Source organism: Carcharodon carcharias, chromosome 17 (assembly GCF_017639515.1).
Source record: "Carcharodon carcharias isolate sCarCar2 chromosome 17, sCarCar2.pri, whole genome shotgun sequence".
NCBI lineage: Eukaryota > Metazoa > Chordata > Chondrichthyes > Lamniformes > Lamnidae > Carcharodon > Carcharodon carcharias.
Genome location: NC_054483.1, coordinates 118,794,307 through 118,809,301, shown reverse-complemented (window position 1 = coordinate 118,809,301; position 14,995 = coordinate 118,794,307). Strand labels below are relative to the sequence as shown.

Below are 14,995 nucleotides of genomic sequence, written 5' to 3'. Positions count from 1 at the left end.
TGGGCGCCACCATTTTATGTGGGCGGGCCAATTACTGCCTGCTCAGCGTCACACGCACCCAGAAGCACTGAGCGCTCCCTGTGCGGGTGGGGGCAGGAGGCTGAGTCAGGGCCTGTGTATGTGTGTGAAAGAGCACAGAACTGCCTCAGGGAGGTTAGTTTGATTTTTAAAAATTTAAATAAAGGAAGGAAAAAACATTTTAAGACATGTCCCCTCATGTGACAGGGGCACATGAGCTGGGACACGTCTATGAATTTTATTTAAAATTCTTACTCAAGTTTAAAAGCCTTCATGAAACCTCATCCCGCCCGTGGATGAGGTTTCAGGATAAATGCAAAGGCCGCCTGGGCTCTTTGCCTGCCCCCCTCCACCAACCTCAAGGGTGGACAGGCAGATCAGTTAATCACTTTAATTAGTTTTTAAGTGGCCTTAATAGGCCTTCGACAGTTCGGCGGGTGCTCTGCCCACTCCGCTGCTCACCTGCCGAGCTGAGGGTCAGAATGACGCGCAGTGACACCAGGACACACGGCTGATGTCACCGCGCGTCATTTTACACGTCGGCGAGCGGGGCCTATCTCTGTACACCGACCCGAAGATTCTGGCCTTGCTCCTAAAAAAAACGGAGACCAAAGGGGAAAACGTGGCTGATTCGAGCATCTACTAAAAATCATGAAAGTGATTCCAGGAACATCTTTGTCACATCACTGTTTGTGACTAAAAGAATGTTACGCAGCTACAGCACTGGTTCTTTTCCCTTCTGCCTCCACAAAGCAGCTTGGAATGTTTCTCTACATGAGCAGTATTAGTAGCAGTGATGGTTCTGAGCCAGTAATTACCCAGAGGTCATGAGTTCAAATCCCACCATGGTAAATGGAATTCACTAATGTGAGCTAGTACCAGAAAGGTCACCAGGAAAGCTGTTATGTTGTCACAAAACACTCAACTGCTTCATTAGTGCCCTTTAATGAATGGAACATGTCACCCCATGCCCTTTCTAAGTGGTTGTATTTTAATACTCTCCAAAGTAATGCAGCAAGCCACTCAGTCGTGAAGCATCAATCTTTAGGAAGACCCACCACCTTTGGTGGATGGGCAACAAATACTCGCATTACTCACATTGCCAGCATTGCTCACATCTTAGAATACTTTTTTTAAAAAAAATAAACAAGCAAAAAGTGATGCTAAGTTGAATTGTATAACTGTTGAGTATCTAAGAATGCAACTACCTTTGACCCTGAAGGTATTGAAGAGAATCCAAGACTTGGTTGGGAAAACGTCCTCAATTGAGATTGATTGCTATCTGATGGAAGGTCTGAAAGATAATGGACAACAACATGAAGCAAAATTAAGGATGCTCCTCAAGGTACCAGACAGGCATAAAATGCTAGTCTGGATCCAGAATTGTGTAGCGGTAAGCTTATGAACAATGTAAGACTATTTTTTTTCATTGCATGAATGAACTGAAACAAGACCAATTGCAAATGGGATGCGATTCATGTCTGGCAACCCCAAACGGCTAGCTCCCCCTCTCCCGTCATGAGCAGGCTTTGGTAGAGACCAATCAGTCCTCCACAGGGAGAGAGGGAGGAAAAATTGATGGGAGCATTCACATTGACATGTTTAAATTGGTAGGTTTAAATTGTGAATGGAGATCCATGCAGCATCATTCTCAACCACAGTAAGACCACCTGCACCAGGTGTTCCCTAAGCTTGGAGTTTATACTGAAAATGTAACATCCCTTATATTTCCATTTAACTAGATAATTTCAACACTGTACGAGCATGGGTTATTGAATTACAGAAGGATAACTTAATGGAGACTGTCTTGTTACACTGGAACTCTCACTCTTTCCACCCAATCCTCTTACAATTGATAAAATGTTTTCCACATTTTGCTCCAGCGTAAACACTATTATTGAGGGCTTATTTCTAAATTCAGCATGAAACTATAATTAACACTAGCCAGTTGGGCACAGCCAACATTACATGCACTGTAAATTGTGTTTAACTTTGTCTGATGACACATCATTTCATTTCTTTCTGCACCAAAGGAGCATAATAGATTTAGATTGATTACCGGAAGGATTCAAAACCATACTGGCTCCACATGAGTTGACACCTCCATTTGTTGATCTTGTAAAGTTAGTTGACCCAGTGCCTGAACTAGGATTAAAATCAGAATGCACAATAAAAAATAAAGTAGGAACAGGCACAGACAAAATAGCAGAAGCGCATAGCTCCACTAAGATAACTTCTTCCCTGGCCCAGTTATCTCTGAAACTGAATTTCATGGGCCTGAATTTTTCGTTTGTTGGGCGGATGCGATCGGTGGGCCCAGAACCGGGCGGGAAATGAGTCTCCGGCGGCGATTTCACGCTGGCTCGCCAATTAACGTGTGCTGAATGCTCAGTGCTGCCAGAGTGGGGGCAGGAGGAGGCACTGACATCACCGCAGGTGCGAGTGAGCACTTCGAGTGAGCTCCCTGAAGGCAGACAGTGGCCCCAGGGAGCTGCAGACCTCCACAGAATAAACAAAATGACAAAATGCTGCAACATATGTCCATGCAGCACAATCAAACACCTGAAAGCATGCCTCATAAAGAAACAGTCCCAGGTATCTCTTTTTAGTTTATTTCCCCATGGGGATTTCATCCCGCCCTGGATCGAAATTCGAGCAAAAATGTGAATGCAGCCTGAGATAATGGCCCCTCGGCCAACTGTAAATGTGGACGTGCCACATAAAATCGCTGTCAATTGCATCATTAATGGGCTAAATCGCCCACTTAATTGTCGGTGGACGTGCACAGCAGTTGGAAGCGAAACATCACACGAGTGCGTGATGACGCTGGGACAGACGCTTGCCTGGCATCATCTCGTGCTATTTCACGTCCGTTCGGGTTGGGTGTGTGCCCGCCCATGAGATGTAAAATTCTGGCCCTGTATTTGCTGGGGAGGAGCAGGTGCTTTCCTGCTTTGCCATAAGGAAGGTGCATATGGACAAAATGTGGTTATTACCCTTTAACAACAATAACGATAACCAATTGTTGTAAAGCGCTTTGAGGAGCTCTAAGGATGTAATAGCTATTACAGAAAGGCAACTATTTTATTACTGTTTATGTTCAGGAATTGATGACATTTATAGAACTGAACTTTTTCATCCTTATATCATTCAGTTAGATATTTCTGTGTAAATCTAAAATCTAACATTTTTGGATAAACTGGAGGGACAATTTACCAGTACAATGTGCTGCAGTACAACTGGTTATGCCTCATAATTTATGTGATCATGGAGACTTTTCTAGAACAGCTTTGAACTGCATTGATGGGCCTACTTATCTATGTTTCAAGCAAATCCATTACTGTGTTTTGGTGCCTGGTGAAAATACAGAACTGCCAGAAATTCCCCACACAGCACATTCTTAATCATGATATTATAGAGAGCTTAGAGGAACAAAATATGCCTCAAAAAAGTTGCCGAATGGTTTTGAAGTTCTTCTCCGAAAAAAAGGGAAGGAACATCAGAAGGTAAGTAACTAAAACCCATTAGTAGTAACGTCTCATTGAGTTATGAAACTCAGGCAGCAAATTGGGAATAGGTTACCAAACCAACTTTTGAAAGTGGTGGAAAAACAACAGAAAAGTAATAGAGTCATAATGGCACAGAAGGATGCCATTCTGCCCATTGACTCTATACCAGCTCTCTGTACAGCAATCCAATCAGCCCCATTCCCCTGTTCTATCCCCAAAACCCTGTAAGTTTATTTCCTTCAAGTGCCCATCAAATTTCCTTTTGCAATTATTCATGGTCTCTGCTTCCACTACCCTTGTAAGTAGTGAGTTCCAAGTCATTACCACTCTCTGCATAAAAAACTTCTTCCTCATATCCCTTCACCTGCATTTCTTGCCTAAAATCTTAAATCTGGTCCTTGTACATCAGCTAATAGGAATAGCTTTTCTTTGTCTACCTTATCTAAACCTGTCATAATCTTGTACACCTCTATCGAATCTCCCCTCAATCTCCTTTGCTCCAAGGAGAACAAACCAGCTTCTCCAAACTAACTTTGTACCTAAAATCCCTTGTCCCTGGACCATTCTGGTAACTTTCCTCTGCAACCTCTCATGGAACCTCACATCCTTCCTAAAGTGTAGTAACCAGAACTGGATGCAATGTTCCAGTTGGGGCCTGACCAGAGTCTTATATAGGTTCAATTTAGCTTATCTGCTTTTGTACTCAATATCCCATATATCTTGCTAACTACTCCCTCAATGTGTTCTTCCACCTTCAAAGACATATGAACCCCAGGTCCCTCTGTCCATGTAACTCTTTAGAACTGTGCCATTTGTCTATATTGCTTCTCCCTATCCTTTCTGCCAAAATGCATCCCCTCACATTTCTCAGTGCGAGATTCCATCTGCCACTTGTCTGCCCATTCTGCTAGCCTATCTGTGTCCTGTGGCAGTTGACTGGTATCATCCTCATTGTCTGTCGCCCCTCCAAGTTTGGTATCATCGACCAATTTTGAAGCTCTCCTCTGAGGGATAAATGAAAAAAAAAACTTGCATTTGCAGTCACACATGAACAAAACACCCTGGAGCAGGAAACTATGCAAACAAACCTCTCAAACACAGTGCTAAAGGAATCACAGAGCATTGCTTCCTGATAATCTGGGTGTGTTGTTGCGCAGAATGACTAATGCAAGTGGCATTTCTAGGATGAACACAAACCAAAAGCTCATCATAGCAAAGAGCGAACTGAAGGATAATCTAGAATTTGAACTCGTGGAGAACTGTTCTTGGGTATCTGATCATGAGTCAGTGTGGATCACAAGAAAAATATAATTATTCATGACCCACAGAGGAAGCTAATACAAATGGATTACTTACTTTCCTGAGAAGACAGTACAGTTTTGGATGTGGTGCTTTCCATTCACGTGATGTTCCCAATCCTGCCAATGTAAAGGAGAAGCAAATACATAAGATTGCTGATTATACATTTCCATGTGGGATCTCGAATGTACTGCCTGAGAATGTGGGGGAGGCAAGTTCAACTGAAGCATTCAGGAGGGAATTGGATTGTTACCTGAAAAGGAAGAATGTGGAGAGCTACAGGGAGAAGGTGGTGGAGTGGCACTAGGTAAATTGCTCCGATGGAGAGCCGGCGCAGACACAATGAGCCGAATGGCCTCCTTCTGTGCTGTAACAATTCTGTGATTCATTGCCTAAAATGTGACCCAACTTTGGCTTTCTTTTACCGGAGAAACACTAGACTAATTTTCCACTCCAACCATTGTCTGGGACAATTAGAGTGGAGCATGCCAGGTACTCACTCTGCTGGGACCAAGAGATCAGAATGCAAACTTCCCCAAGGGGACAATCCACCTAGCTCATACACACATTGGATGCACCGTTAGGTATAGACCCACACAGCAAAGAGGGAAACATGGGCAGATGCAAAATGGCAGGAATAGGCTGTACAGCATTCCTCTATTACTAAAGTAAAGTTACATTACTTTACAATTTGTGGGCTTGGCTTTACTCACAGGAGTAAAAACTGACAGCTGTGCTGGCGAAAGACGTAATTATCATGTCCAGTGGCAGCATTAAAGGGGCTGGTGCTGGAAGGGTGTCAGGGCTTAAGCCACTGTGGAATTCCGGAGGTTTGTCCTGTTTTGGAAACAGCAAAAGGATTACAGCTTTTGCTGCTTTTTTGGGACAATTAAGGTGGCCAACACCTGAATGAAGACTGCAAGGCTGGGCTGGTGAGGTCACAATGGACGAAGGTGACATTTCGGAGGTGGGGGTAGGTGCATTGGACAATGGTCTGGTCATGGGTTTTGAGCACAGCCATTAATGGGTTAATCGGAACAGGGCATCCGGGAACAGGGATGGAATGGGAGACGAGGACTGGCTGTCACACATACCACAGAGGGCACCCAGGTAGCACTGATTTATTTTCATTGTCTCCACTTATTCTATCCTCTTTTTGTCTTTTTACCTCTCTCTCAATTTCTATATTGAATTTTGAGGTGGAAGTCGGTGCACTGGACAATGGTCTGGTCATGGGTTTTGTTACACAGCCTGGGCAAGAGTTTTAATCACTTGTACATACTGTTCACTATTGTCAATAAATTCCCAAGAATGTCTCCCTGCCTATGGCTCCTTGTTCTGATGAGCAGTGTTCATGTTACTCAGATGTGAAACCTTTCTGTACAAGATACAGGCAGGTGTCTCAGTCCAGGGCCTCTTTCCTGTGTCTGTGCAGCCTTCAGACCAAAGTGATGGTCCAGCCTCACACTCCCTGGACACATTACTGATACCTGCACCTCGATGGTGCTGGTCATTGCTGCCAGAATTTAGTGGGCAGGCGTCACAGAGTTCCATCATTCTCTCTGTGTGCTCTCAGCACCATTAAGGTGGGGCTGGTCCCCAACTCTTCAGCATCTGTGACTAGTGAAGCTGTGATCCTGAAGGGCTCAGGTGCTGAAGGTGGGAAAAGGATCAGATTCTTCTAAAATTTCATGGCTGCGTCTCTATGATATGACTCTGATATGACAGAGCACAAGTGAGCTGCCCTCGGCAGACAGGAGTCAGACATTCTCAGAGGCTATGTGAAGATCTATGGAGTGTCCTCACTGCATATTGTCATCATCCTCCTGCAACTGAGGGACTATTAGGGCCTCCAGTGCGTCTCCATGACAGGAGCATTCTCACAGAGGGTATGTGCACTGCCATAAGTCAGACTGGAGTCAAATGTTCACAGATGCAATGTGAGGATCTATGGAGTCTCCTCACTGCTTGTCGTCATCATCCTCCACAAATCCAGCAGCTATGAGGGCCTCCCAAGTGCCTGTCTTCTCTGGCCAGTGGGAAGATCTCATCCCTGTCATCATTGCCTCCGAGGACCTCCTCACCCTCATCCCCATTGGCATCCTCCTCATTGAGGAAATGTGCAGCTCCTCCATCTCCCCCACTTCAGCCAGCTCGTCCCCCCGATGCAGTGCCAGGTTGTAAAGGGCACAGCAGACAACAACGACGCATATCACCCTCTGTGGACTATATTGCAGGGTTCCACCAGACCGGTCCAGGCACCAGAACCTCATCTCTAGCATCCCGATGGTCTGCTCCACCAAGTTGTGAGCTGCAGCATGAGCCTCATTATAGCGTCGCTCTGCTGCAGTCTAAGGCTGCCTCACGGGTGTCATCAGCCACGGCCTCTGTGGGTGGCCCTTGTCCCTGAGGAGCCAACCCTGCAGCTTCTGTGGACCCTGGAAGACTTCAGGGATCTGTGACTGACTGAGGATGTAGGAGTCGTGGACACTCCCTGGAAACCGTGCACAGACCTGCAGGATGGGTTTGTGGTGGTCACACACCAGCTGCACATTCAGTGAATGGAACCCTTAGGGTTGATGGAGTTCACCGTGTGTTGTGACGGAGATCTGAGTGCCACATGAGTGCAGTTGATCCCATGGAGGGGATCAATGTGCAGCATTGAAAGAAGCCACTGGCGTAGAAATTGAGCACCACAGTCACTCTCACGGCCACTGGCAGTGGATACTCTCCATGTCCCCATGGCACCAAACCCTGCAGCAGCTGGCAGATGTGGCCGACCAGTTCCCTAGACATGTGCAGTCTTCGGCAACAATGGTTCTCGGTCATCTGCAGGAATGACAGGCGGGTGTTGCTAGGCAATGACCAGCGGTGGCTCACTGTGGCTCTTCAGCTGCATGTGCCCCAGCTGCCACTTCTTCCTGAGGTTGCTGCTTCTGCCTCTATGCAGCCAGGAACCTCAGTCACTCTCTGCTCCATCGCTTTTGCTCTCTGTAGGCCATCAGGCATACAGCTAGTTCACCAGCCCCCATGATCCTGATGTACTCCTCCTGCAGGATGAAAGAGAGACACGTGGTTAGCATGGGTGTTCTAAGAACCTGCCCCGGTTAAGTTTGAAGGTCCCTTAACACATCCTGGGGAGTGCTGGCCACCACTAGGATGGCCAGAGATTAGTGCGTTCATTGGCTGCCCAAAACCCCACCCACCTCTGCCCCACTCTACCTGACCGATTGGCAGCAGCTTTGCCCATTGGACTGCAGACTGTGCTCTCAGCTCAGACACAGGCATTCTCCTAAACCACACTGCAAGGCTGCACTGTTAGCTTGAACCATGGGGGAGACTGGTCCAAACCGCGAAGATGACATTGCCTCCAGCAGTGACTGCTCCATGGCCGGCTTTAGCGAGGAGATTGTACAATGTGCCCAGTCGTCCAACTGTTCTGCAGTTCACTAAAACGCTCATTACTTTACAGTCTGTGCCCGAGGGGTGAAAAGCTCTGGAGCGTTTGGTGACACTTTGATGCCTCTGCGTTGCTTGAGATAAGCTAGAGGCTCAACTCCAATCGTATCCATGTGGCTGTGCCTGAACTGTCTCAGCTGCAGAGGAGCAGTCACTTTTTACAAGTTTCCCTAATGTGTGGCCACTTCCCTCGCCCACCCTACCCCCAACCCCCAACATTTGTGTGCTATATTCAATGACAGGTCCATGCTCCCCACCCCGCCACAAGTCGCCTCAATGGCAGGGCTTCCCTTAACCCCAACCCCCCAGTGCCCCACAATCTTGAAGTCCAAAAGGCGACTCTGGCCATTGCTGCACAACGTTAATGTGTACTCACCTCCGAGTTCCCTTCAAAGTGCAGCCTGCCAAGTGCACGTTGCTTATGTGCTGTTGTGAAACATGTCAGCGTACTTTCCCGCCAATGTGGATGGACGATTTAGCAAGGGTGGACGATTCCAGCAGGCTGGCCTGATAATGATATGCTGATGTATTACAATGAGGTTCCCAATGTCCATTGGCAGGAAAACCGATCGTGCACTGGTTTCCCACCATTGTAAAACCAATAGCGCCATATTGTCCGCTCATGCCACCGATCACACCCAAAACCAGCGGGCATGGAAAATTCTGCCTATAGAGTTATGATCACACAGAAGGAGGCCTTTCAGCCAACTGAGTCTATCCCTGCACTATGTAGAACTTTCCATTCATTCCCCACCTACCCCCATATCCCTACAAGTTTAGTTCCCTTAATTGCCTATCCAGTTTCCTTTTGAAATCATTATTCGTCTCTGCTTTCAGAGCCTTCATAGGCAGTGAGTTCCAGTTCGTTACCACTTGTTGCATCAAAACGCTCTTCCTTATATCTCCCTTGTATCTCTTGCTCTAAATCTTAGATCTGTGTCCCCTCTTCCTTGTATCATCAGCTAATGGGGAAAGATTTTCTTTTTTGACATTATCTAAACTGGTCATAATCATGTTTATCAATATCAAAACTCCTCTCAACCTCTACACTTGATGACACTTTAAAATAGTTAATCGTCCATGAAACATGAGATTCTAGGAACATGAAAAGAGCAACATAAGAGCAGTCGCTGTGTGACCTTTCGCACATTTTTGTTGTGAAAGGTCACACAGTGACTGATAAGGTAATGTCATCAGAAGAGAAGCTCACAGAGATGCCAAAATAAGTGTTTCCACTTTGTCAGGTGAGGAGAGGGTTGGGCTCTATATTGATTCTCTGTGATCAAGTGGCCTGTCAGTGTTTACTGTGTAGATTTACACATGAAGAACAATCACTTGGGGAAGGTAGCAGAACCCGGCTCCATGCTGAAACCATACCTTAGCTAGAGAGGGAGAGAGGAATAAGCTTGTCAGAAGGGAGCAAGAGTAAAAGTTGGTTACTTTATAACAAGAGGAACTGAGCAGCGAGGTGTTCACAACTAGTAAATAATGGGTTTAAATATCTTCCGCTTATTTAATGCTTTTTCACCATTCCTGGCTCCCAGATAATTCAGCATCCTCAACTCTCACTGGCAGAAGAGGCCATCTATATTCAACAAATTTGCAATTGTAGTAATAGAAAAGAAAAGTTGCTGCACATTTTATAAAATTAAAGCAAGTGACAGTCAGGACATTACATCTCACCCAGCATAAAATTGTCAGATGAGCTTTGAAGTTGAAAGATGTAAATTTAATGCCCTCTACATCAACATAAATACATTTCTAAACTGTGATTTCAGCAACAACTTGAATGAACAATGTCTTGTTCCACATTTGCCTACATAAAAATTACATACCCTTCAATAATGGGTTCATATGTGAACTCTGAGAGATGTGAGAAAACTTCCTCTACGTATCTGTGATCTTTCCAATTACAGCTTACCTTGTGCAAATAAGAGAAATTTCCAGCTTTACTGTAATCTATGGATTTATTTTGTGATGACTACTATACGTTATAAGACAGTTATGTTTTAAACTGTCTCTTTTAATTCAAGGTAAAATGGAATAGTGAGGGGGACATGTGACTCCGATTAATTCTGTCCAGTGATAAGCATATGAGATCTGGCTGTCATGGGGGCAGGAGGCCCCAGAACAAGTCCTATGGAAACTCAAGTGCCGGGTTTAACACCTGTGCACAAAGGAATAGCAGCTGTTCTTGCTGCTTGCAGATTTATTGACTCAGAGACCCTGACAGAAAGAGCGAGTCCCAGAGAGAGACAGACACAGGGAAACAGCAGTCGCTGTGAGCGACAGGGAAAAACGGCTGTTCTCTGTTAACCACCAGGCAAGATGTTGGCTTGAGGCCCATTCTCCTGTCAAAGAGACCAGGACCTAGGGGGATTTAAAGATACTGAAAATTCGCCCTCGCATGGCTGGGAGAAGGAGTCACCGGATTAACCCTCGCTGCTGGTAATTGGTTTGTAGATTCTCAGAAGACAGTTGAAAAATTAGGGGTCTCCCATTTAAGACTGAGATGTGGAGAATTTTTTTTCTCTCAGCAAGTCATTAATATGCAGGATTCTCTTCCCCAGAGAGCAGTGGAGGCTGGGTCATTGAAAATTTTTAAGGCTGAGTTAAATTCCTAATTAACAAGGGAATCAAAGATTATGGGGGTAGACAGAAAAGTAGAGTTGAGGTCACAATTAGATCAGCCCTGATCTTATCAAAAGGCAGAGCAGGCTCGAGAGCCCAAATAGCCTACTCCTGCTCCTAATTCGTATGTTTGTGTGTATAAAACTGAAGGAAACTACTTTTGACATACACTGGACATTATGACACAGCAAAACGGGGAGAAAGGAGCCTGTTGGAAGTTGGGAATAACGTTGGACTGGTTCCTGGAAAGACTACAAATCTGTGGTGAGTGTGCTATAAACGGCATGTGGTTTTCAGTAATATTAGGAAGTTAAGGGTTAAGTTAAGTTAAAGGTTCTTGTGTATAGTTGAGAATTTTGTTGCCTACCAAGTAATGTTTAATCGATGCTGCTTTTAGTTTATTTGTTACAATAGGAGTCTTAAAAAGCGAAATCTTGTTGTGCAATCCTTTGAGTTGGTCACAGGGAATTCAAATCTCTTTTCACAAGTTATCAGTCTCTACGGGGATCATAACAATTTTATTTGCCAGCAGAGGACAAAGGACAAAGGTCAGAGTTATTCAGTACATTTACTAAAATCAAATAAAGGACCAAATAGATGGAAAGCAGGGCGCACTATTAGGACTGCTTGCTTTCAAAACCACATTTACACACATTCAGTTCCAGTTATAAGGCTCCTTTTCCAGACATTTGGAAATCTTTCATGAAATCAGATTACTTGTTTCAAATAAAGTGAAGTCAAAATAACTTTACATCAATAAGAATAATGCTATATTTTCAGTGCTTCGTCCAATTAAAGTTATGACATCCCTTTTTCTCAATCAAATCACAACCTTTAACCAGCATAAATATGATTAAGATATTCAGAAATAATGCCATGTAAATACTGTACCTACAAGAGCAGGTCTGAGCTGGGAATAATGCAGTGAGTAACTCACCTCCTGACCCCCAAAGCCTGTCCACCATCCACAAGGCACAAGTCAGGAGTGTGATGGAATACTCCCCACTTGCCTGGATGAGTGCAGCTCCAACAACACTCAAGAAGCTCGACACCATCCAGGACAAAGCAGCTTCCTTGATTGGCACCCTGTCCACCACCTTCAACATTCAGGCCCTCGATGTACAGTGGAAGCAGTGTGTACAGTTCACAAGATGCACTGCAGGAATTCACCAAGGCTCCTTCAACAGCACCTTCCAAACCCACCACCTTTACTACAAAGAAGAACAAGCGCAGCAGATACACGGGAACACTGCCACCTCCAAGCTACACACCATCCTAACTTGGAACTATATCGCCGTTCCTTCACTGTCGCTGAGTCTGGAGCTCCCTCTGTAGCAGCACGTAACAGTACCTAGACCACATGGACTGCAGCGGTTCAAGAAGGCAGCTCACCACCACCTTCTCAAGGGCAATTAGGGATGAGCAATAAATGCTGGCCTAGCCAGTGAGGCCCACATCCCATAAAACAATAAAAAATACACAGTGGCCCTACTTCTGAAATCGTTTCGGGCAAAATCTTAACATTGGCTAATTGACTGACCATTTATCTTATTTGAGTTTTGATGATGGAGGAGGGTGAATTCAATTACTACTTGGGGCATAACAGTTAGAAATCAGCTGGAAAATTCTGGAAAACTATTGTAGTTGATAAATTGGTCATTAACAATGTGGTTCACTTACTTTAGCCATGATGTTGTAAAATCATAAACACAGAAATTAAGCAAATTGATAGAGTGAAAGCTGATATGGGCATGTGTGATTTTTGGTGAGGTGGTGAGACACAGTAATCATATACGGACCCAGAATGGAGTGAGATTTCGTGATTAGCCATTTTGTTTCTATTGCTCGGTGCATATATGAGATAACAAGCCTTCCAGAAGTAGTCAATATGTGAACATTTTATCACCAGACTTTGTGACAACATTAAGGCTAGTCAACATCACTGAGACGAAGCCACACCTCTTTAGTTATGTATATTTAGCAGCAGAATTTCATCTGGCTGCTCTAGAAAACAACATGATCAATTTTATTCAAATAGGGAGCGCTGAGGCCTGCACACACAGCAAATTAATTATTTCGTTACTTTTATACCCAATGGTTCTTATCTTGATGAATATTAAAATAAGATTTATGCTGGGGCCATGAGACAAAGGCATAAACAAACAAATATTTTCGGATTTGATAAACTTTGGGAACCTGAAAAACACTGGACCAGCCCACCTCCTTCATTCAATCCTACTTGTCCACTTTCTCATCCTACTCCACTTTTCTCCGTTCAGAACTCCAAGCTTTACTTCAATTTACTTCAGTGATTTAGTTCAATGACCTTCTTAGGTTCTACCTGACTTCTCTTATTCTTAACTCTGCAGTTTTTAACTTGTGACACCAGATATTTGAGCACGAGCAATTCACTTGATTCACCTTGCCGGTTTGTTTCCTAAACTTATTCCAACATAAACTATCCATTGTACCCAATAAATACTCAAATGTAAATTCATTACAGTTTTAATGAACAATTAAAGAACTTTCTCCACAAATGTTTCTCACTACCAGAGAAACTCTTGTTCATTATTTAAAAGCAGCTATCCCTCGAGGTGTAGTAGAAACCTAAAACCTTAGTTGTTCCTGTGCTGCTGGGCAAGTGGGAGAACATTACCTGAAGGACAACAGAGCAGCATTAGTGTTCAAGTGAGGGAGGTCAAATATTCCGCGCTATGCTTGATAATCTTGCAGAGAAGAGAGTATTTATGCTGAAGTGTGCAGATTAAAGAGCAAGGATGTAAACCATGGTGCTGTTAATTGTACATGTTTGTAAACGGACACTCTTCCAAGTAAAATGCTCCTGAGCAGCATACACTCTACTCAAATTAGTTCAGAATATTAACAAGATACCCATGGGAATGAAACACACTCTAACTAAAGCTTAACATCTGTCACTAAGAAAAAATTGAGTCTATAATAAAGGATGTAATAGCAGAACATTTAGAAATGCATTAATTTAATCAAGCAGAGTCAGTACGGCTTCATGAAGGGGAAATCATGCCTGACAAACTTATTAAAATTCTTTGAGGAGGTAACAAGCAGGATAGATAAAGGGGAGCCAGTAGATGTGATATATTTGGATTTCCAAAAGGCTTTCAATCAGGTACCGCACATAAGGCCACTTAATAAGATAAGAGCCCGTGGTGTTGGGGTAGTATATTAGCATGGATAACTAATAGAAGACAGAGAGTTTGGATAGGGGGGCATTTTCAGGATGGCAACCTGTAACTAGTGGAGTGTCACAGGGATCAGTGCTGGGACCACAATTATTTACAATATATATTTTTTATTCTTGACTTGGATGAGGGAAGTGAATGTACTATCACCAAGTTTGCGGATGACACAAAAATAGGTGGGAAGGCAACTGATGGGGATGACACAAAGAGTCTACAGAGGGATATAGATAGGTTAAGCGAGTGGGCAAAAAACTTGGCAGATGGAATATAATGTGGGAAAATGTGAGGTTATGCAGTTTGGCAGGAGGAATAGAGGAGCTGAATATTATTTAAATGGAGAAAGACTGCAGAAAGCTGCAGCACAGAGGGAGTTGGGAGTCCTCGTGCATGAATCCCAAAAAGCTGGCATAAAGTTCAGCAGGTAATAGGGAATGCAAATAGAATGTTGGCCTTTATTTCAAATGGAATGGAGTATAAAAATAGAGAAGTCTTGCTAAAACTATACAAGGCACTAGTTAGACCACACCTAGAATACTGTGAACAGTTTTGGTCCCCTTATCGAAGGAAAGATATACTGGGCATTGGAGGCAGTCCTGAGAAGCTTCACTAGGTTGATCCTGGGTATGAAGAGATTTTCTTATGAGGAGAGGTTGAGTAGGTTGGGTCTGTACTCACTGGAGTTTAGAAGAATGAGAGGCGACCTTATTGAAACATGAACGACTCTTAGGGGGCTTGGCAGGGTAGATGCTGAGAGGTTATTTCTCCTTGTAGGAGAGTCTAGGACTAGAGGGCATAATCTCAGAGTAAGAGGTCACCCATTTAGGGTAGAGAGGAGGAGGAATTTCTTCTCTCAGAGGGTAG

At 44.1% G+C, this 14,995-nt stretch overlaps 1 protein-coding gene across 1 annotated transcript in view; it reads right to left on the bottom strand.

Annotated features, from left to right (window-relative positions):
- rbm20 (RNA binding motif protein 20) overlaps nucleotides 1-14,995 on the bottom strand; it is a 245,824-nt gene that overhangs the window by 80,045 nt on the left and 150,784 nt on the right. The window contains exons 3-5 of the mRNA XM_041210365.1: nucleotides 4,884-4,945; nucleotides 2,078-2,163; nucleotides 1,227-1,312 (exon numbers count right to left, since the gene is read on the bottom strand). Coding sequence (XP_041066299.1) covers nucleotides 1,227-1,312; nucleotides 2,078-2,163; nucleotides 4,884-4,945 — 234 coding nt within the window. The remainder of the gene's footprint in view (nucleotides 1-1,226; nucleotides 1,313-2,077; nucleotides 2,164-4,883; nucleotides 4,946-14,995) is intronic.